This window comes from Corticium candelabrum, chromosome 12 (assembly GCF_963422355.1).
Source record: "Corticium candelabrum chromosome 12, ooCorCand1.1, whole genome shotgun sequence".
Taxonomy (NCBI): Eukaryota; Metazoa; Porifera; class Homoscleromorpha; order Homosclerophorida; family Plakinidae; genus Corticium; species Corticium candelabrum.
Window position 1 is genome coordinate 1,668,894 of NC_085096.1, and position 21,180 is coordinate 1,690,073.

At 42.3% G+C, this 21,180-nt stretch overlaps 1 protein-coding gene across 1 annotated transcript; it reads right to left on the reverse strand.

Moving 5' to 3' along the window:
• Positions 1 to 12,734: 12,734 nt before the first annotated feature.
• On the reverse strand, positions 12,735 to 14,160 carry LOC134188121 (TNF receptor-associated factor 4-like). Its single transcript, XM_062656313.1, has one exon. It carries the CDS (start codon positions 13,802 to 13,804, stop codon positions 12,920 to 12,922), a length of 885 nt encoding a protein of 294 aa, XP_062512297.1. The 5' UTR covers positions 13,805 to 14,160; the 3' UTR covers positions 12,735 to 12,919.
• Positions 14,161 to 21,180: the final 7,020 nt, after the last annotated feature.

Below are 21,180 nucleotides of genomic sequence, written 5' to 3' on the forward strand. Positions count from 1 at the left end.
TTACATATTCGCGTAACAATGGATTTTTACGTAGCAATAGTTTCTGTCAAACAAATGCAGGAACTCAGGAAACAGACTTTCAATTGCTCTTCTAAAGTATTTTGCGTTCAATTATCCGATTCAGGCGTTCAATTATCCGTTGCTTACGGCTGTTGTGCAACTAAATAACTTACATAGTCTGCGATTGGGCAGCTGCTCAAAATATCATCATTCATCAGCTGTATAGACGCAATAATTTGTAATTAATCTTGACTCTAGCGTAAATCATGCGTCGTAGCGGGTTTTTGGCTAATCATGAGCTCGAATTTCACTACTCCGCCTTCCCACCTTTCTTGAATCAATCATTTATTGTTCAGCTGAAACGTGTGTGAGCATCCTAGAAAGACGTCATGAAAGAAATGTGCGACTAAAATAATTATTTCTATATTTGTTACTTCTAATTAGAACAGAACATCGGATAATTGAATGCCCCAATCGGTTAACTGAACGCCCAATTCTAATAATTGCTTGCCTGAATCGGGTAACTGAACGCCGAGTTCGGATAATTGAACGCAAAATACTATAGTTGTCTTCAATTCTTCGTTCACGCTTCAATCGTCTCACTCGTTTACTGAGATAGTGGCGTAACAATGATCGCATAGTCACGTGACAATGGTTGCGTAGCAATAATTTCTATCAAAGTAATGCGCGGAAACTCAAAAAACAGACTTTTCTCTTCTTTTAGCTTTTTCTTTTCATTCCGTTTGTCACGAATCAGTCTTCTTTGCTCTTTAGTCGCGTAAGGGAGCAAAATCGAGAGTCGTTTGACTCTTCTCGCCAACAAATTTCAATTGAGTCAACCCCTCGAAAGGGGTCCCTTGCTTCTATTTTTAGCGCATATGTTACGGAGTCAAAATTGCATTCATCTGGCATCGTCGTTTGTCGATTCGTCTTTGTGTTTTGCCGTAAATCCATATGACAAGTGCTGAATAATAAATAAATATAAATATATAAATAAATAAATAAATAAATAAATAATAAATAAAATAAATAAATAATAAATAAATATATAAATATATAGATATATAAGTATATACAAATAATATTTCTCGAGCTCCATTGACATGACAAGAGAGAGACTCGCTTCGCTCGCCAACTAGTAAATGCTCGGTTAGCATTGTGTTTGTCCGCTTTCGATCCAATGTATGTACGTGTGTATACTGGCGCGTATAGTACGCAAAACGCGTCTCTAAATTTGTGTGCGCTCCCATTATGGCAAATTCTCTCTATTGTTTTTATGCAATCTCTACATTTCTCGTCATTTCTATATATGTTTTTAATTGTAGTGTCTATATGTCTAAAGAAAAGTGCTCTATGGACGCAGCCGTATGATTGTTTGTTTTGTATCGCAAATACATGTAGAGTCGCAAACCGCTATCTGCTCCTTTTCACTCCTACAGCACGCGACCTTTTCTACTTCAAAAAGTAACTAGTGCCTTTGCGTGGCGTTGAACGGTTTCTTGTACTTTGCTTTGTGCTGCATGGCGTTCGCCTGTAGGTCGTAACGTCATAAAATGTTGTTTCTCATGCGGCTCGCAAACTCTTCAATTTTGCGGTTCACCTTTAGATTAGCACGCAGCCTTTTCTCATTTTGAAATAGCAGCTGCATGGTGTCGTTCGCAGGTCCCCGGCATCTATGCGTTGTTGTTCGTCTGTAGTTTGCAAAAGTTGACATTGTAGAAGGAAAGAGACGACGAAGTTGCTGGCCGGCTTGAAGCACAGCACATCTGCCCGTCGGAGGATCGCGAAAGCCTCTTCTAAATCGGGACTGTCAAAACAGCTGCAAGCGAATACTTGGTCACCTAGACAGCCTGTAAGGACTACATATTATCCGGTATTTTGTGCTTTCTCCGCCCAATAAGCGAATTGTACGATGCCCCATATATATATATATATATATATATACGCCGAAAATTGTGTTAATTAATATAAGTTGCCCAGGCGAAGAATGGGTTAATCAGCTAGTAAATATATATAATTCGAAAGGCTAAGCAGTAACATGTATGTGACGTCATTGGTCTAATTTGGTGTATTACGCACCACCCACTCCTGAAGCCAGGCTACGGGCCTGCTGATGGTCTTTCCCACAGTATTTGCACTTTCTTTGTTGCGGCTGGTACCTCGCTCTCTTTAGCTTTGCGTGTCTCGTTTCCCTGGGAGCGTTGAGGCGTCTTCTGCGAGCTCCCAAAGAGTGTACAGTGACATTCTTCATTTTCATATTTCTCATCTGCTCTGACGTCGATTCATACGCGCGGCACGTGTCGATGCATTCTCTGAATGACAGGTCTTTCTTCTGCAGTAGTTGTTTATCTAGACAGTCGTCTCGAATGCCAATAACAATGCGATCGCGCAAGAGGTCATTCTGCATGTCTGCAAACTGGCATGTTTCCACGAGTACGCTGAGGTTACTGAAGTACTCGTCAAACGTTTCGCTCTGTTGTTGGGAGATTTTGTTGAACTTATAATTATATCGTTCGTCTAGGACGTTCGTCTCTCCTAGGCAGTATTGTTCTATTTTCTCTATGATTTTGTCCATGTCTCGCTTATGAGCATTTTCCTCAAATTGCAGGGAGTTGTATATGCGTAGGCCATCATGGCCTATACGAGTACTAAACGTTGCGACGCGGTATTCCATTAACTCTGGGCTCTGCAGATTCGTGAGGATCTCATATAGAACCGACACGACAGCCATTGAGACGCATACCACTAGCAATGCAAACCAGACTGAAAGACGAATTAAATGGAACGATTGGAACGACTGCAGATCATACAGAGAGAGGATGAACCAACCGATTGGCAGTCTAGTTTGACACTCGTTCAGAAACCAAATGGTAAATTGCGAGTGCCTATTGATCCAAAGCCATTGAATAAAGCATTGAAGCGAAGCCAATATTTGATGCCAACTCTGGATGACTTTCTACCAGAACTGACTGAGCCAAAGATATTCAGTGTGCTCGATGTCAAAAATAGGTTCTGGCATATCGAATTAGACAAGAGCTCGAGCAAGCTCACGACATTTGGAACGCCTTATGGAAGGTACACAAGTGGAACAGGATGCCGTTCGATATTGCACCCACACCAGAAATTTTCAAAGATGGTTGGACTCAGCAGTGCAAGGCATACCTGGAGTATATACAGTAGCGAACGATATTCTAGTGATGGAAAAGGTACAACGAACACTGATGCCAGAAAAGGTCACGATGCTACCTTGATCACGCTACTAAATCGATGCAAACAAAAAGACCTATTACTAAATGCAGCAAAGTGTAAGATTGCAACTGACAAAGTCACATACATGGGTCATGTATTGACATCCAGTGGACTGAAACCAGATCCGGACAAGGTGGAAGGAATCAAGAAGATCCTAGACCAACAGATAAAGCCAGTGTGAGACGAATCATTGGAATGGTAACATACCTATCCAAATTTCTAGAAAACTTATCAGCTTTATGTGAACCATTACGTCAACTGACAAGACAACATGTTCAGTGGACATGGACTGCAGAACATGATGATGCCCTGCAAAAAATTAAGAATGCAGTGACACAAACGCCAGTACTGAAGTATTTCAACTCGAAAGATGAGACAACTGTAGTGTTTGTGCTGTTTTATTGGCAGTGCTCTATGAACGCAACACAACGTACGCGATCTAGTTCTAGACAAGTCATTGCATGCGTACTTTTATACGCTATTATTAGCTCGCACTACATCTCCCCTTTTACAAGTCTAGCCTTCGGGTGGTCTGATAGTTGTTCTTGTCTGAAGACGTGTTGTTGGTCTGCTTGAGGTAGAGGGACTGTGGACCTCTGACTGAAGGCGTGTGCCGCCAGACTGAGTACCTGCTCCAGATCCAGTGTGCGTGTGGCATCTGTTTCGTCTGACTGTTCCAGTACTGGTTTCAACATTATAGAATCGTGGAGTGGAGGACTAACTTGGAAACTATTGTTCCTGTCTTCTCCTTTCTTGCTGAAGTTATCCAAACTTCTGTGTAGGTTGGTAATTCTGGGAGTTCTTTGGCTCGATGTCGTTTATCAAAGTGTTCCTTCTGTTTCTGTTTGAATTGCTTGTCAGCGTTGCGAAATGTTTTTGAATAGAGCCATTGAGGCGGTAGCAATTCAGGAACTATTGATAAATTGGTTCTAAGGCGTCTACCCATGAGAAGTTCTGATGGGCTGATGTTGCACCATAGAAGAGATGTTGTCCTGTAGCTTAGAAGCGCTAGATGTGGATTCTTGGATCGTTGTAGTAGCTGTTTAACAGACTTCACCATTCTTTCCGCAAGGCCATTGCTTTGTGGATATCTTGGACTGCTGGTGATGTGTGTGAAGTCGTAAGTTGTTGCAAAATCTCTCATTTCATGAGAAGAGTATTGAGCACCGTTGTTACTCCTCAGAGTCTCTGGAATGCCATGTCGGGCAAAGATTGCTTTCGAAGCATGAATGATGCTGTTCGATGTAGTAGATGACACCTTTATTAGCTCCCGATATCTCAAAAAATAGTCGACCACGATCAGGTAGTGTACTCCTCTGAATTTTAGTAAGTCTGATCCTATTACTTGGGAAAGGATAATCTGGCAGTTCAGTGGGTATCAAAGGCTCTACACCTCGACTATCTCTTTGACAAGGATCACAATGTTGCGTCATCTGTACGAGTTGTCTTGATATGCTTGGCCACCATACTGATGAGTTGGCTCGTAGCTTACATCGAGTAATTCCCTGATGTTCTTCATGGATCCTTGTCAGGACGTCTCTTTGCATGATACTTGGGAAAACAACACGACTGTTGTACATTAATTAAATGAACGTTGTATTCTGAAAGTTGAGATTGAACTCTCCAGTAAGATATCAGAAATGTGTTCGGTGGGCACCTGTTTGGCCAGCCCTCTTTGCAAAATTGCATCACCTCTGAGCAATTGGAATCATCAGCCTGAGCTTCTCTGTATCCCTGTAGCCTATCTTCTGTGGTGGAAAGGTTTGAAACTACGATTCAATGAATACTTCAACTTCTTGTTGAAGTGAGTCTGGATAAATGGTGGTTGGTAACGGAGCTCTGGACAGTGTATCAGCAGTATGGAGCAATTTTTCTGGTACATGGCTGATGGTGTAGTCATAACGTGCTAAACGAAGCCGAAAACGGACAATTCGTGGAGGTAAGCTGTCGAGATGCTTCGTCGTCAACAACGGAACCATTGGCTTATGGTGTGGCTCAATATGAAAGTTTCGACCTAGTACATAGTCCGAGAACTTGTCACATGCCCATGTCGAGGCTAAAGCTGGATTTACAATATGCAAACGCCTGAGCGTCGCGTCGTGTGCGTCATGTCGTACTAAATTCAAATTGTGAATGACGCGACGCGAGGGAGACGCGACGCACGCGACGCGGCGCATCCAAATAGAATCGAGTTCTATTTGAGCGTCGCACTGGAAGCTGAGCACGTCGCGTTGAAAGTAGCACCTTGATTTCGACCAATCAGAGCCAACTAAACATGCACGTGTGGCTTCGTGAGTGATGATTACTGATTTCGGCGCTTTAGTCGACGTTGAGCGGTCTATAGATTGTGTAGGGAGCTGTCCTTGCTCGTGGATGATCAGCTGCAAAATGTACAAAACTAGCGCGCTAGGGAAACGCACGAAAATGGATTTTGAGCAAACTGGGGGTTCCGGCAAAGTTCAGCCAATAGAAAATCAAAGCGCGAGTGGTTAGTTCATGAATTCATGCAGCGACGTCTACAGGGCGCTGAAATCATATTGTGAATGGCACAACGCGTCACGCGCGACGCGTGCCACTCCCACGCAAGACGACATAACCCGACGCACGCGACGCGACGCTCAAGCGTTGGCATATTGTAAATTCAGCTTAAGGCTTCCATTTTGATCTGAACTTATCGTTTCTCCGTGTCTGTCATTGAACGACAGGCATATGCAACTGGTTTCCAAGTGTCTCCATTGCTTGCTGCCTGGAGTAACACTGCACCTAGCCCATGAGATGAAGCGTCTGCAGAAACTTTGATGTTTTTCCATGGGTCATATAACTCCAAAACGGTAAGACGGGTCAGTTCCTCTTTCAGCTGTGTGAAGGCCTATTTTTGAGGATGCTCTCACAATCAAGAGCGTTTAGAACTCAGAAGCTCTCGTAAGGGTTGACTGATCTCTGCAATGTTTGGTGAATACATGCCTAGTTGGTTACCATGCCCATAAATCTTCGTATCTCAGAGACGTTTGTGGGACGTTCCGCATCTCGAATGGCTGCAAGCTTTCCTAAATCTGCTCGTATTCCTTTTGCGTCGAACACGTGACCCTAAAATTTGATAATGGGTACACTAAACTCGCATTTGGATGCATTGAGTGTAACTCCTGCTTCTTGAATTCGAGTTAAGACATCAGCCAATCTGACATCGTTTTCAGCCTGGTTTGAACCGAATGTCAAAACATCATCCGTATGGCACAGAACTCCTGGTAGTCCTGACAAAATGACACTCATTGTCCGTTGAAATAGCTGTGGTGCACTTAAAATGCCAAATGGTAGCTTATTGAAGCAGAAACGACCAAAAGAAGTAATAAACGTTGTGAGCAACCGAGACCTTTCCGCTAGTGGTACTTGCCAAAATCCGCTGTTGGCGTCCACTTTAGAGAACACGGTAGCTCCAGCCAGCTGGGCTATCGAGTTATCAATTCTCGGTATTGGATGGACTTTCCTGAGCACACTGCTGTTCAGGTGTCTCAAGTCAACACAAATTCGGACTTGTCCAACCTTCTTTGAACAAGCACTATTCCAGCGCACCAAGGAGTTGGCTCCTCTACTTGGATATAACTCCCATGTGTTCCATGCGTTCGAGTTCCTGCTGCACCTTTGCTCGCAGCAAAATAGGAACATTCCGTGGTGTTTGCAATGCATGTGGCTTGGCTTCTTCCTTCAGCTTGATTTCATAGGGCTGTCCTAGGTTGCCAAGTCCACTGAAGACTTTGGAGAATTTGCTTGGAATGTCCTGTGTAGAATTAGCCTCAACTCTAGAAACCAGTTGTAAAGAGGTGATAGCAGGTAGTCCAAGGAGGTTTGCTTTGAGACCTGCAACAACGTAAATGGTTTCCTCTGTGCTCCTGTCCCTGGTTACTAGTGTGGTTGTAAACTGTCCAAGTACCCTGAGATTGGTAGATGTTGGGCCATAAAGTAGCTTTTTTGATGATTGTAATGTTGGTTGATTGATCCTTTTGTAGGTCTCCTCTGTGATTACAGTTGCCTCAGCTCCTGGATCCAGTTTGAAATCAACTTCATACTATTCAACTTGGATAGTGGACGACCAATATTGTCTCTGGGACGTTGTCACGGAAAATATGTAGACTTTTATGCCGCAAATTTGCAAGTCTCCGCCAGTGAGTAGATCCCTGTTATGTACTGCTCGATCGACTCGTGGTCGTGCTGGCTCCTTCAGTGGAAACTTGCGCATTCAAAGATAACGTTGCAACAAACTTGGAAAAAAATTTTGAACGTTTCGATCACTTTGTTGCATTTCTTGTTGTCATCTCAGAGATAGTGGTGGATCTTAGGACCTCGTCTGCTTCTTCGCCCATGCAATAGAGGAGCGCTGAGATTTGTCGTGGATCCTCCCCTCCCGCCAAGCCGGAGGAGATCCTGAACTGGTGAAAGCGGCGTTGTCAGCGTGGCCAATCGTCGGGCTTGCTGAAATCGAAGGGTACGGGTGGTTCAAGTCGTAGTTGAACCATATCTTGCCGTCATGTAGTGTTTGTGCTGGTTTATTGGCAGTGCTCTATGAACGCAACACAACGTACGTGATCTAGTCATAAACAAGTCAGCGCATGCGTACTCTCATACGCTATTATTAGCTCGCACCACACATTATTACCTGCGGACTGCTGCTGCAAAGACAAAAAGGACTGTCCGACGAAAGGGGCGTTACCTCGACTCAATGAGCATGCGCTATCTCTCCTGGAGAGGAGACAGGGATAGTGTTGTTGTGTTAGCTAGTCACCTATAAACCTATCTCAGGTGCGAAGTTGCAGAATTGCCTTTGCGTTTTCATGGGGGAGGTCGTGTTCGATGAATGATAGTGGTGTCCGATGTATGGGATCGCAGAGAAGGATCACGTTTACCGTCCTAGCTTAATCGTTTCAAGCCTTTGGAAGTCCCGCATCTGGAATCACAGTCTTTACTAATCCTTCTTACTGTGGGCTTTAATAAAGCTCAGTCTTACTTCGTTACTTCTTCTGCATGGCTGTCCGATGATTGATGGTGTCCGCTAGCAAGGGGGTCGCTCTACATTCAAATTCCTGTTTATGTAGTCTGCATGCACACAGGACACATTGAGGCCACGTCTTAGTCTGGCGTAGCCAGACCGTTTCTATATACTTTCGCGAGACTAGCCACACCTTAAATTGCCAAGGGCCTCACACAGTCGTTACAAAACAAATGGCCACATTTGGAGACTGTCGGTTCTCTTAACGCTAGAAGACATAGCGAACATGTGTGTCTGTCCATTAATCGATCTACAAACCGAGCATCAAATCCTCCAGCAGCCATGCTTATGCATCTTCTAGCCAGGTTGCACTCACGTGATGGGCGTAGCTTAAAGAAGCTCACGTGATAAGATTAACGATTCAGATGAGGCTGAGCTCTCTAGACAGCCTGAAAGTTGAGAGTCGAGATGACGTGATTAAGAGTGAAAAATAATGTCTGTCCTACAACTAAAATTGACTAGAAATGATACTCAAAATTTAGGGTTAGCAATGCGGCTCAACTTAATTAAATTTAATTTCTGTTTCTTTTACTGATTTGCGTCACATGGCTATACTATTGTAATGTCGTAGAAAATCTATCGTTAATGTTTTGTCCGGTAGAAACTTTCTAACTGAAAGTACGAGGGCGGGAAAGAGTTGGTAACACGATACTAGCTTTAGACATTCGTGGATAGTATGACTAAAGATAATGTAACCAAAGAACCGTGTTTCTTGCTGTCAAGCACAGTAAACACAGTGATACTGTAACTACAAACTCACAACTACTCAAAACTCACTCAAATTCTCAAACAATAAAGTAATACAATTACGTTAATGTTAACAAATAGTATTTCACAAATACACTTCCATACAGATCTAAACTGTAACACTACAGTACACACAACATATAGAGACAGCAAGTCTTTGTAGCAAAAACAATCCATCACTCGTGTGCTCTCCAACACAGTCTTATAAAAGAGTCAATTTTGCATTAAAGTTAGAGCACATTGAGTTGAAGACAAAACTGAATAAATATTTCATTATTCTGAATGTAGGATCGTCAATTCAATTTTTCGTGAGTTTTAACGTCATCGGTTGCATCAAAAAATTCCTCAGGGACAAGCTCAACAGTTTTCTCTCGTCTTACAACCACATTTATTGCATCAGGTTGTTGGTCTATTAATGTGAATGAAAACTTGCAGTGCTGTTTCTTAGGAAGTTGATCATCATAATCTCCCTTACACACACACACACACACACACACACACACACACACACACACACACACACACACACACACACACACACACACACACACACACACACACACACACACACACACACACACACACACACACACACACACACACACACACATGCATCCACAGAGACATGAGATCCTTTATAGCGACCATAACCCATTGGATAAAGCAAAAGACATAAATGGTATCCTTGTGGGCCCGTATAAAATGACTTTGACTCTATCATAAAGCATGGTTTTAACTCTGCTTTCTTCCTGCAGTCTAACCAATTGGTTATATTCCACTCAAAGACACATATGTCAAGTTGAGAAACTTAGCCCTAGATTCCAACCTTCTTGGTAATGAATTCAAGTTCACATTCCCTTTTAGCAAGACAAGCTCTTGTGGATGAAAGTAATGACTTGGTATTGGACTGTTGTTTCATCAAAAGACTAAGATGAGATGCGAGCTCATTTTGTACATGAATTGTCATTTCATTTCTATTGCTAATAAACTGACAACCTGCTTCACTAAATTCACATTCTAATGGACTGTTAGGGCATGTCCCATCCTTACTGACATGTTCATTCATCTCTTTTCTCACCACTTGTTCTTTACAATATTTACATGCAACTGGAAACATCTCACATTGTGCATGGTGATCATTCAGAAATTTGAATGTCACTGTGGTCTTACAGTAGCTACATTCAAATTTCCTGTTTATGCACGTTTTCTTCATATGACTTTCCATATCTTTTTCATCATCATTATTCCACATTCATTTTTGCACTGAACATCAACACACCCGCAAGTTTCGTTGTATGTTTCTCTCTCCCTTAGTTCTCCTTTCCATCCACATCCCTTCTCTTGTTGATCACATTAGATCTTCAAACTCATTATTTCTCTTTTATCATAGCTGTTTGGATAGATTTCTGATTCATTCTGTTCCTCACTACACACAGGACACACAATGCGCCCACACCTTGCCAAGGGCCTCAAACAGTCGTTACAAAACAAATGGCCATATTTGGTGATGGTCGTTTCTCTCAATGCCGAAAGACATACCGGACATGTGTGTCTGTCCGATAATCGATCTACAAACCGAGCATCAAATCCTCCAGCAGTCTAGACTCGAGTGTCCAGCCAGTCAGCTCTCCCCTCCCCCAGGGGAGGAGATGACCGGCCGGACACTCGAGCCTACCAGCATGCAGCCATATCTTCTGACAAGGCTGCGATCCCGTCATGGGCGTACCTTAAAGTAGCTTACTTATTGACTGACAAGTGCGGAAACAATATTAGCTGCAAGATCAACCGAGTTGTTTGTCAACTGCAGCCAACTGGAAGCAGCAGTTGATGTTAGTAAACTTCTAGTAGTTATCTGCATTTGCCGTTGACATCGTAGAGTCCAGTGAGACTTTCTGAAAGTTGAGAACTTGATTTGAGATGAAATGGTTACTTAGTTACTGATTCAGTGGAAAGTGGAACGAAAGTGGAAATTAATATTTACGCAATTATACGACAGAAACGAATTGGAACGGTACGAGGTTAGCAATGCTGTACTGTACTAGCTGTGTGCATAATTATTTTTATCGTTCTAGTGTGATAATTTTTTTGTTTTAATTCTAATAGTGTGATGTCTAGCGTAGAAACATTTGATTTTAACACACGCACGCACGTATGCACGCACGTATGCACACACGCTCGCAAGCACGCACGCACACGTACACACACACACACACACACACACACACACACACACACACACACACACACACACACACACACACACGAACTGCAGATTGAAGCTATACAGTCTGACCAGAGAATTTTGTTCAGAATTTTGTTGCTAAGATCCATTTACAACAATTTATTGATATCTACAAACCATAACTACTAAAACTCACTCAATTTCAGATAAAGACTTATATAATAGCAGGCGTATAATATAGCTAAAAGACATAGCGATCATGTGTGATCTGTCCGGTAATCGATTTACAAACCGAGCATCAAATCCTTCAGCAGCCGTCTAGGCACAGCAGGGACGGATCCAGGCGGGGGGTTCAGGGAGTTGCAACCCTCTCTTTTTCAATAGGCGTGGTTCAATAATTTTATATAATTTCATTAAAAAAGAGAAAATTAGTAATGCTACAAATAACTGCTAACAGTGAACTCCCTCTTTCAAAATTCCTGGACCCGGCGCTGCATAGCCTAGAGCGTGTTCACACCGGTTCTAATCCTGATTGTGTAACGTCATTCTAACCCCATTCTAAAGCCATAGTCTACTAGAGAGCAGTACATTACAACCGCACTAGTGGCGTTAGTGGTGGTTGCACGTGACTTTGGCAAGTGAGGTAGTGTATACAAGAAGAGGATGTCACCGATGCTTGTGAGGTGATGTTGTTATGTCAGCTAGACGTACAAACGCAGCAACATGGTGACGTATACGCATGCAGATGTGTGTGTTCTACATGCCTGTGACAACTTCCTGCCGTCCCTGAAAGAGCTGCCAGAGAAAGCAAACAAAATGTTTTCCTCCTACAGCAATGGATTCGTTAAGACAATTAAAGCGAATTCTTGCCGGATATGATGGATAAAACTGTAGAGGCTAGATAATTACACTCACGTGCTCACGTGACTTAATAATAAAAATTGTAACCGCGTTTGCGCTAATGCTGGATGTCGGTGTGAACTAGCCTAGACACTAGGTTTTCCTTCGAGACAACATCACGTGATACCGCCAGTTGCTATCCTCGCGTGGAAGGACCACCGAAAGTGCCGGGGTTAGGTGTGAATGCGGTCTTAGCTGTACACAGGTTGCGCTCACGTGATGGGCGTAACTTAAAATAGCTCACGTGTAAGACTAACACGTATTACGATTCAGATGAGGCTGAACTCTTTAATTAAACATTCTGAAAGTTGAGAGTCGAGATGACGTGGTTAAAAGAGTGGAAATTAACGTTTGTCCTACAACCAAAACTGACTAGGAATGATACTAAAAATTTAGGGTTAGCAATGATGCACAACTTAATTAAATTTAATTTTTGTTTTTAACTGTTTTGTGTCACATGGCTATTACTATTCTAATGTCGCAGAAAATCTGTCATTACTGTTTTGTCCAGAGGAAACTTTCTAACCGGAAGTATGAAGGCGGGGAAGGGTCTGGTAACAAGAGACTAGCTATACACATTCGTGGATATCAGACTAAAGATAGTATGACCAGAGAACCATGTTTCTTGCTGTAATGCACAGTAAAACAGATTGCTACTGTAACTACCAAATCGCAACTACTAAAAACTGTAACACTACAGTATACACACAACATACATATGAGACAGCAAGTCATTGTAAAAAATCAATCCTTCGTGTCCTCTCCAAAACAGTCTTATAAAAGTCTGGTTTGCATTGAAGTTAGGGCACATTGAGTTGAAGACAAAACTGAATAACAATTCCATTATTCTGAATGTAGGATCGTGATCTCAATTCTTCGTGAGTTATGAAGTCATCGGTTGCAGAAAAAAATTTCCCAGGCATAAGTTCAATCGTTTTCTCTCGTCTTACGACCACATTTATTGCATCAGGTTGTTGGTCTATTAGTGTGAATGAAAACTTGCAGTGCTGTTTCTTAGGAAGTTGATCTCCTTTACACACATATGCATCGACAGAGACATGAGATCCTCTGTAGCGACCATAACCCATTGGAAAAAGCACAAGATATAAATTATATCCTTGTGGTCCTGTGTGAAATGGCTTTGACTTTATCCTATAGAATGAATTCAACTTTGATTTCCTCTTGCATTCTAACCAATCGGTTATATTCCACTCAAAGACACATATGTCAAGTTTAGAAACAGGGCCCTTCTTGGTAATGAATTCAAGTTCAAATTCCCTTTTAGCAAGACAGGCTCTTGTGGATGAAAGTAATGACTTGGTGACTGCAAGTGATGACTTGGTATTGGATTGTTGTTTCATCAAAAGACTAAGATGAGATGTAACATCATTGTGATCATGAATTGTCATTTCATTTCTATTGCCAATAAACCGACAACCTGCTTCACTAAATTCGCATTCTAATGGACTGTTAGGGCATGTCCCATCCTTGCTGACATGTTCATTCATCTCTTTTCTAACCACTTGTTCTTGACAATATTTACATGCAACTGGAAACATCTCACATTGTGCATGGTGATCATTCAGAAATTTGAATGTCACTGTGATCTTACAGTACCTACATTCAACTTTCCTGTTCATGCACGTTTTCTTCACATGACTTTCCATATCTTTTTTCATCACCATTAGTTCACATTCATTTTTGCATAGAACATCAACATACCCACAAGTCTCGTTGTGTGTTTCTCTCTCCCTTAGTTCTCCTTTCCATCCACATCCCTTCTTGTTGATCACAGTAGATCTTCAGACTCATTATTTCTCTTTTATCATAGTTGTTTGGAAATATTTCTGATTTATTCTGTTCCTCTCTACACACAGGACATTCAATGCGGCCACGCCTTGCCAAGGACCTCACACAGTCGTTACAAAACAAATGGCCACATTTGGTGATGGTTGGTTCTCTCAATGCCAAAAGACATACCGGACATGTGTGTCTGTCCGATAATCGATCTACAAACCGAGCATCAAATCCTCCAGCAGCCATCTTCGGACAGCATGACCAGGTTGCGCTCACGTGATGGGCGTAACCTACGCAGCTCACGTGATTGACTGACAAGTGTGGAAACAATATTAGCTGCAGGATTATCCGAGTTGTTTGTCAACTGCAGCTAATTGGAAGCAGCAGTTGACGTTAGTAAACTTACAGTAGTTATTTGTATTTACTGTTGACATCGCAGAGTCTAGTGAGGCTTTCTGAAAGTTGAGAGTTGAGATGAAAAGATTACTTAGCTACTGATTCAGTGGAACGAAAGTGGAAATTAATACTTTTATTCTATTTCAACGCACACGCACGCACGCACACACACACACGCACGCACACACACACACACACACACACACACACACACGAGCTGCAGATTGAAGCTAGACTGACTCGAGAATTGTGTTTCAGAATTTGTTGCTAGGATCCATTTACCGCAAAATATTGATATCTACAAACCCTAACTACTAAAACTCACTCAACGTCTCAAACAATGACCTAACAGCAGGCGTATAGTATCGCTAGAAGACATAGCGATCTTGCTTGATCTGTCCGGTAATCGATCTACAAACCGAGCATCAAATCCTTCGGCAGCCATCCAGGCATAGCCTAGAGCGTGTTCACACCAGTCCTAATCCTGATTAGTGTAACTCCATTCTAACCCCATTCTAAAGTCATAGTCTACTAGAGAGCAGTACATTACAACCGCACTAGTGGCTTTAGTGGTGGTTGCACGTGACTGTGCCACGTGAGGTAGTGTATACAAGAAGAGCATGTCATCGATGTTTGTGATGTGATGTTGTATGTCAGCTAGACGTACAAACGCAGCAACATGGTGACGTATACGCATGCAGATGTGTGTGTGTGTGTGTGTGTGTGTGTGTGTGTGTGTGTGTGTGTGTGTGTGTGTGTGTGTGTGTGTGTGTGTGTGTGTGTGTGTGTGTGTACTATGTGCCTGTGACAACTTCCTGCCGTCCCTGAAAGAGCTGCCAGAAAAAGCAAACAAAATGTTTTCCTCCTACAGCAATGGATTCGTCAAGACAATTAACGTGAATTCTTGACGGATATGATGGATGAAAACTGTAGAGGCTAGATAATTACACTCACGTGCTCACGTGACTTAATAATAAAAATAGTCAGCGGTGTGAATGCGTTTGCGCTAATGCTAGATGCTGATGTGAACTAGCCTAGACACTAGGCCTTCCGTCGAGACAACATCACGTGATACCGCCAGTTGCTATCCTCGCGTGGAAGGGCCACCGAAAGCGTCGGGGCTAGATGTGAATACGGTCTTAGCTGTACACAGGTTGCGCTCACGTGATGGGTGTAACTTAAAGTAGCTCACGTGTAAGACTAACACGTATTACGATTCAGATGAGGCTGAAATTTTTAATCAAACATTCTGAAAGTTGAGAGTCGAGATGACGTGGTTAAGAATGGAAATTAACATTTGTCCTACAAGCACAACTGACTAGGAATGATACGAAAAACTTAGGGTTAGCAATGCTGCACAACTTAATTAAATTTAATTTTTGTTTTTATCTATTTTGTGTCACATGGCTATTACTATTCTAATGTCGTAGAGAATCTGTCATTACTGTTTTATCCAGAGGAAACTATCTAACCGGAAGTATGAAGGCGGGGAAGGGTCTGGTAACAAGAGACTAGCTATACACACACGGTACTACAGTATGAGAATGCAAACAGGCTGGAACTCAAAACTACAAAGAAATTTACGTTAGCACTAGACGTAAACGTGCATGTTCTCCACAATGACAAATCACTGTGTCTCGGATCTGTCTGTTCTCACTGAGGCTCGATCGTCCCAACAATGGTTTGCATTTTTAACTAATATATTTCCTATCACTTCTAACTATGCTATGTGGCAACACAACCTGCAGCTGTCGCTGACTAGGCAGGCAGAGTCTGGTTAAAAACGATGACACTTTCTTTCCACATGCTTTCTTCATCCTTCTTGTTATTTTATACAAAAATAACCTTCTACTAGTCGTACGGTATCCGTCTAGGCGCCTCGCGTTCGTGAGTAACACGTCCAACGGAGTTTTCATACCGTCTACTGAAATGCCGAGTTCTAGCTATACAATACGTATTTGTTGAAACCCTAGCTGTCATGGAAGTAAACATACGAACTTCCTAGTAGTTTAGATTACGTATATTGGCCTGGTATAGGTAGTCGTCGTTTTGCGATGGTGATCAAGACAATTGTATTTGATTTCTTTTACCATGGAAAACCCTCAACTCAGCGGTCGAGCTTTCGGGTACCGTACAAAGCACACATACATGAATATTTACGCTAACATACATACTATACAGTATAGGTGAAACATTATCTAATATTTTAGAAAACATGAATCTAAATATCATCTACACTGTAACAGAACTTCCGTAGATGCTGCGTAAAATTAGACACTTCAGAGACTATTCTTAGCCTACATGGAAGAGAATTCCAGAACTTTTGAGCACGATAAAAGGAAGACTGCCGAAGTGCTTCAGTGTTTGGATTAGGCATATGTAGTCCTGATTGAGTAAGAATAATGATTTTCAAATGAGTGATACCGGAAGTTAACATTGTTAGGGACTAAAGAATGTAGACACCGGTGAGCTAGTGTATTTAGGTAGAAAGAGTGTCTGGCCTTTATGTGATTGGAGACCAAATTTAGAGAAGGCAGAAGACATATTTCCAGTAGATTCCCTTGGTTTCAGACCATAAAGTACTCTCAAAAACCTTTTTTCAATTCTCTGAATCCGCTTCGCTATGGCCGCAGTGCCATTATTCCATACAACAGCGCAATAATCTAGATCAGGCTGAATCACTGATTTTACTATAGCTAGTCGAGAGTGGTGGTCAAAGAGATGATGACAACGATATAAAATCCCAATCTTCCTGCCACTTTTCCTAACAGCTGCGTCGAGCTGCGGGCGCCAGTTTAGATATTTATCAAATATAACACCTAGATATCTTACTGAGTCTGTTTGTTTGAGGAAAGTTTCACCAATCTCGACGGAGTAGTTAGACAGCATCGAACTGTCGCAAAAAATTTAAATAGCAACAACTCAGATTTTTTTCATTCAATGACATGATGTTGTGTTGGTACCAGTTGGATAGAGAATCGAGATCGAACTGCAAGGTAGAAGTCACTTCATTAAATGATTTCCCGCTTGTATAAAGACACGCATCGTCCGCAAATAGAATAAGAGAAGACTTTCTGATAGCGGGGGGCAGATCCCCGGTATAATAATTGAATAATAATGGTCCAAGCTTAGAACCTTGTGGAACATCTCGTACAACAAGAACCTTTAGAGAGATATCATCTCCGACTTTCACAAATTGTCGGCGGCCGGTAAGATAGTTAGAAAACCAGCGATGAGCATTGCCACCGACTCCGTCAAGAGACAGCTTACGAAGAAGTAGACGATGATTCACCGTGTCAAATGCTTTTTGAACATCAAGGAGCACGGCTCCCGAACAACGACGATTATCTTTTGCTTTGAGTAGGTCATCCGCTAGTATACTGACAGCATCCTGGGTTGATCGACCTTTTCGAAAACTATATTGACATTCTGGTTATAAAGCGAGTTCGCTTTCAAATGCTGACTAAAATTGTTGAAGACAAACTGTTTCAAAAGTTTGGAGACAATTGGCAAAAGAGAAATAGGCCGATAGTTCGTTGGATCACTTCGGGCACACGATTTAAAGACGGGAGTAATTTTGGCGCATTTCCAATCTTCAGGAAGTTTACCAGAAGCCAGCGAGGTATTGAAGAGTGCCGTAAGAGGGGGAGCAATGGCAGCTCAATGGCAGCTGCACTAATTTTGAGATATTTTGCTTCTACTTCATCCCAGCCACTTGCTTTGTTCGCATTAAGTTTTGATAGTAGATTGTAAACCTCCAGCTCAGTAATAGTCGAGAAATAAGAGAGATTAGTAGATCCTTGGAATTGCTTCTGCGACTGAGAGCTATTAAATTCAGCAGTCTCAATTGTGCCGACAACTGAACTAAATTGTCTGCCAAGAGCTGCTACGGGTGATAACTGAACAGAAGAAACTCTATGCGCCCCGAAATTTGATTGATGGTATTCCAAAACTTTGAAGGACACTTGTGCATGGCAGCTGCAGTTAGCTTTTCCCGAAAGAATTTGGCCTTGGCGTCACGAAGGGCATACTTTACGTCATTACGAAATTCTCTGTAGAGGTTTTGATAGATTAATCGCTCATCAGTTGTTCTCTTTCGAGAAATTGATGCCCTAAGGCAATTGAAATGTACAGTCTAGGTATGCACTCAGTTCCGTTGTAACGACAATGGTATGGTATTTACTGACATAGAAATTGATATCAGCAAACATTGACTATCAACAGTGTTAGATGCAGCACAGTGTAGTAAAGGATTGATTGTAGTATGGGACGTGTGAATAGTTGACTGTAGGTGGCATTCAACTCCTGAAGGTGTTTCTTGGTTGTCAAGTACACACAATGTCTAGCTACAATACAAATAGATGGGGCGACGGAAGTTCATGAAGCGTTTTCATCGCCGTTTGTTCACTTAAACGAATCGTTCTTAGACTCATCTGTAGTCGAACACGGAAACGATTTTTAACGTAGGTTCTATCATAAAACGTGGTCTTGGGGAGGAGAAATTTGAGATTTGTGCGCACACACACACACACACACACACACACACACACACACACACACACACACATAAAATAAAAAACATTTTGAGAAAATGATGGGTATGTAGGAATAGGTATGTACTTAATCATGCTCATCTCCTACATCACAATCCAGTACCGTGAGTGTTACACACGACTGCTGCATTTTAATTAATTTAGGTAAAAACATTGTGATGTACGAGATGAGCATGATTAAGTACATACCTATCCCTACATACTCATCATTTTCTCAAAATGTTTTTTTTATTTTTTAGGTAAAAACATTGTGATGTAGGAGATGGGCATAAATGACATAAGTACATACCTATTCCTACATACCCATCATTTTCTAAAAATGTTTTTAGACTTGTGTAGTTTGAAATGGAAATAACAGTCCTAGTAAACGTTTGCAGCTCGGCTGGGATTTCAATCCTTGATTGCATCTCTAAACAACTCCCACGTTACGCTCAGCATACACGGAAGTACGTAGCAGCTAACGGATGTACGTAATAACACTCATTGCATCTATAGAAATGGTGCGTTTGACGTCACAATCACGTGATATTCCGGAAGTCGCCATCTTAGGGGGCAAGCGTATTAGCATGGATATAGTTGCTGTGTTTTCGACTGCCACGATCGTAGAATTCAGGGCAGCAACATACGTTTTTAGTCTATATACCCGCTATACTAACCAGTCAGGGACTAGAAACGCGTCATTTGAGCAACAGACGACGGGCAGCGTGGATCTCCAGCCTAGACAGAAAGGACTGGAAGCCGTCGCAGCATTCGCGTGTTTGCTCTGAGCACTTTCTGTCTGGTAGAGATGCCATTCTGGTATGTTCTATAATAAAAGTGTAATCTATGCTACTGTGAACCATTCTAGGAAAGCCATCCTTTGTGTATGACTCAACTAACCCTGACTGGGTACTGTACCATCTGCAAGGATGGGTTATGTTGCTACGAGCACTTCCAGTAGAGAGAGATTTGTTCGTCTCAAGAGAAGGTCTGGTACACCTAACAGCATACAATCATATACAACAGCATGTCACTCCAATTCACGTCGGGAATGACTTCTGGCTCCTCCGTCCACAGTTGAGCCTCCGTTCTACCTGTTTTTAGGCCCGCAGGTACAACTTTCTCCTCGTATCGCTTCTGCGATTCAACGGAGAGACTTTTAGACTTCTGTTCCATAATCTCTATTCTAAGAATTAGCTTTATCGCACTCGACCATCAGACTAAGAAATTACGGCAAACTCGCGAATTCACCGATAAAATTTGGTTTAAATCTTTCGCAATTAGTATACTGTCGCCGTACTATCTAACACACAGTCGAACGTTCTTGAAATGTTGTACAAGCCGCCGTCGCAAAGAGAGATACCTGCGGAGGACAGAAGCTTGCCCCTAAAATGGTGACAATACGGATACTACAAGAAACGCCTACTCCCCGCCCCAGTACGGACTATCTCTATAACCAACTCCCATTACCTAGGGTTCCACGGAAGAGATACACGCTTACATGCACAGAGAGTCAAACAGAACGCCGCGTCGTTGAACATAGTCGTACATGTTCAACTACACGCAACTGTAAGCAGCGTGTAGCAGCAGGTGGAAGTGGCAGCTAGGCTTCCAAACGGTAGTCACATGTACACACGTGACCTGAACATCACGGCGTTGTGGGAAGCAGTACGTGGAATTGCATGGCAGCAGTTGACTGATACAAGGTGACTTTGCACATTTCTAGCTGTTGGGTCAGTGCAATTCTTCGGACAAGAGCGAATCGTTTGGTGTGACTCTCGTCGTTGTAGCTGCTTCGAGTGAGGCGCTAGCCTGGCTGACAAAGTGAAATGTGAAATGTGAAAGAATAAATCGGGTTTTTTATTTGCCGATAGCTGGCTTCTGAGGAGTTTGGTGTCAGCGGTGATGGTTTGGCTACCATTAGGAACGTTTAAAGTTGAGCGCTACGTGGGTCCGAGATATCTGTAATGAGTTCTGAGAGATCTGGTTCGGATGCGTTTGAATACTATTGTATGTGCTGCCATTTTAAATTCCTCGCATTCCTACATAGGGAATGCTACCGCACTGCCTGATATATACCAAAAGCTCGATGGAGAGCGGTACAGGACCACGCCCATTTCTGTTGTCCATTCGAACAATAGGTGCAGTGTGGGAATTGTGGTTGTTACTTACCTTCGTCAGTTTGGACTGTCTAGTGGGGAAAATAGGAAATTGAATTAGTGTAACTACTTCAATGACGTCTGCTAAACACAATGTAAACACTCATTACAAGCTTGTGATGGCATTCTAGAACAGCTGCAGAAATACTAATGAAAAAAGTAGGTGAGTATGTCTTC

What these genes read in the sequence shown, in the direction of transcription:
- LOC134188121 (XM_062656313.1), bottom strand. Translation starts at nt 13,804, where the DNA reads ATGGTGATGAAAAAAGATATGGAAAGTCATGTGAAGAAAACGTGCATG.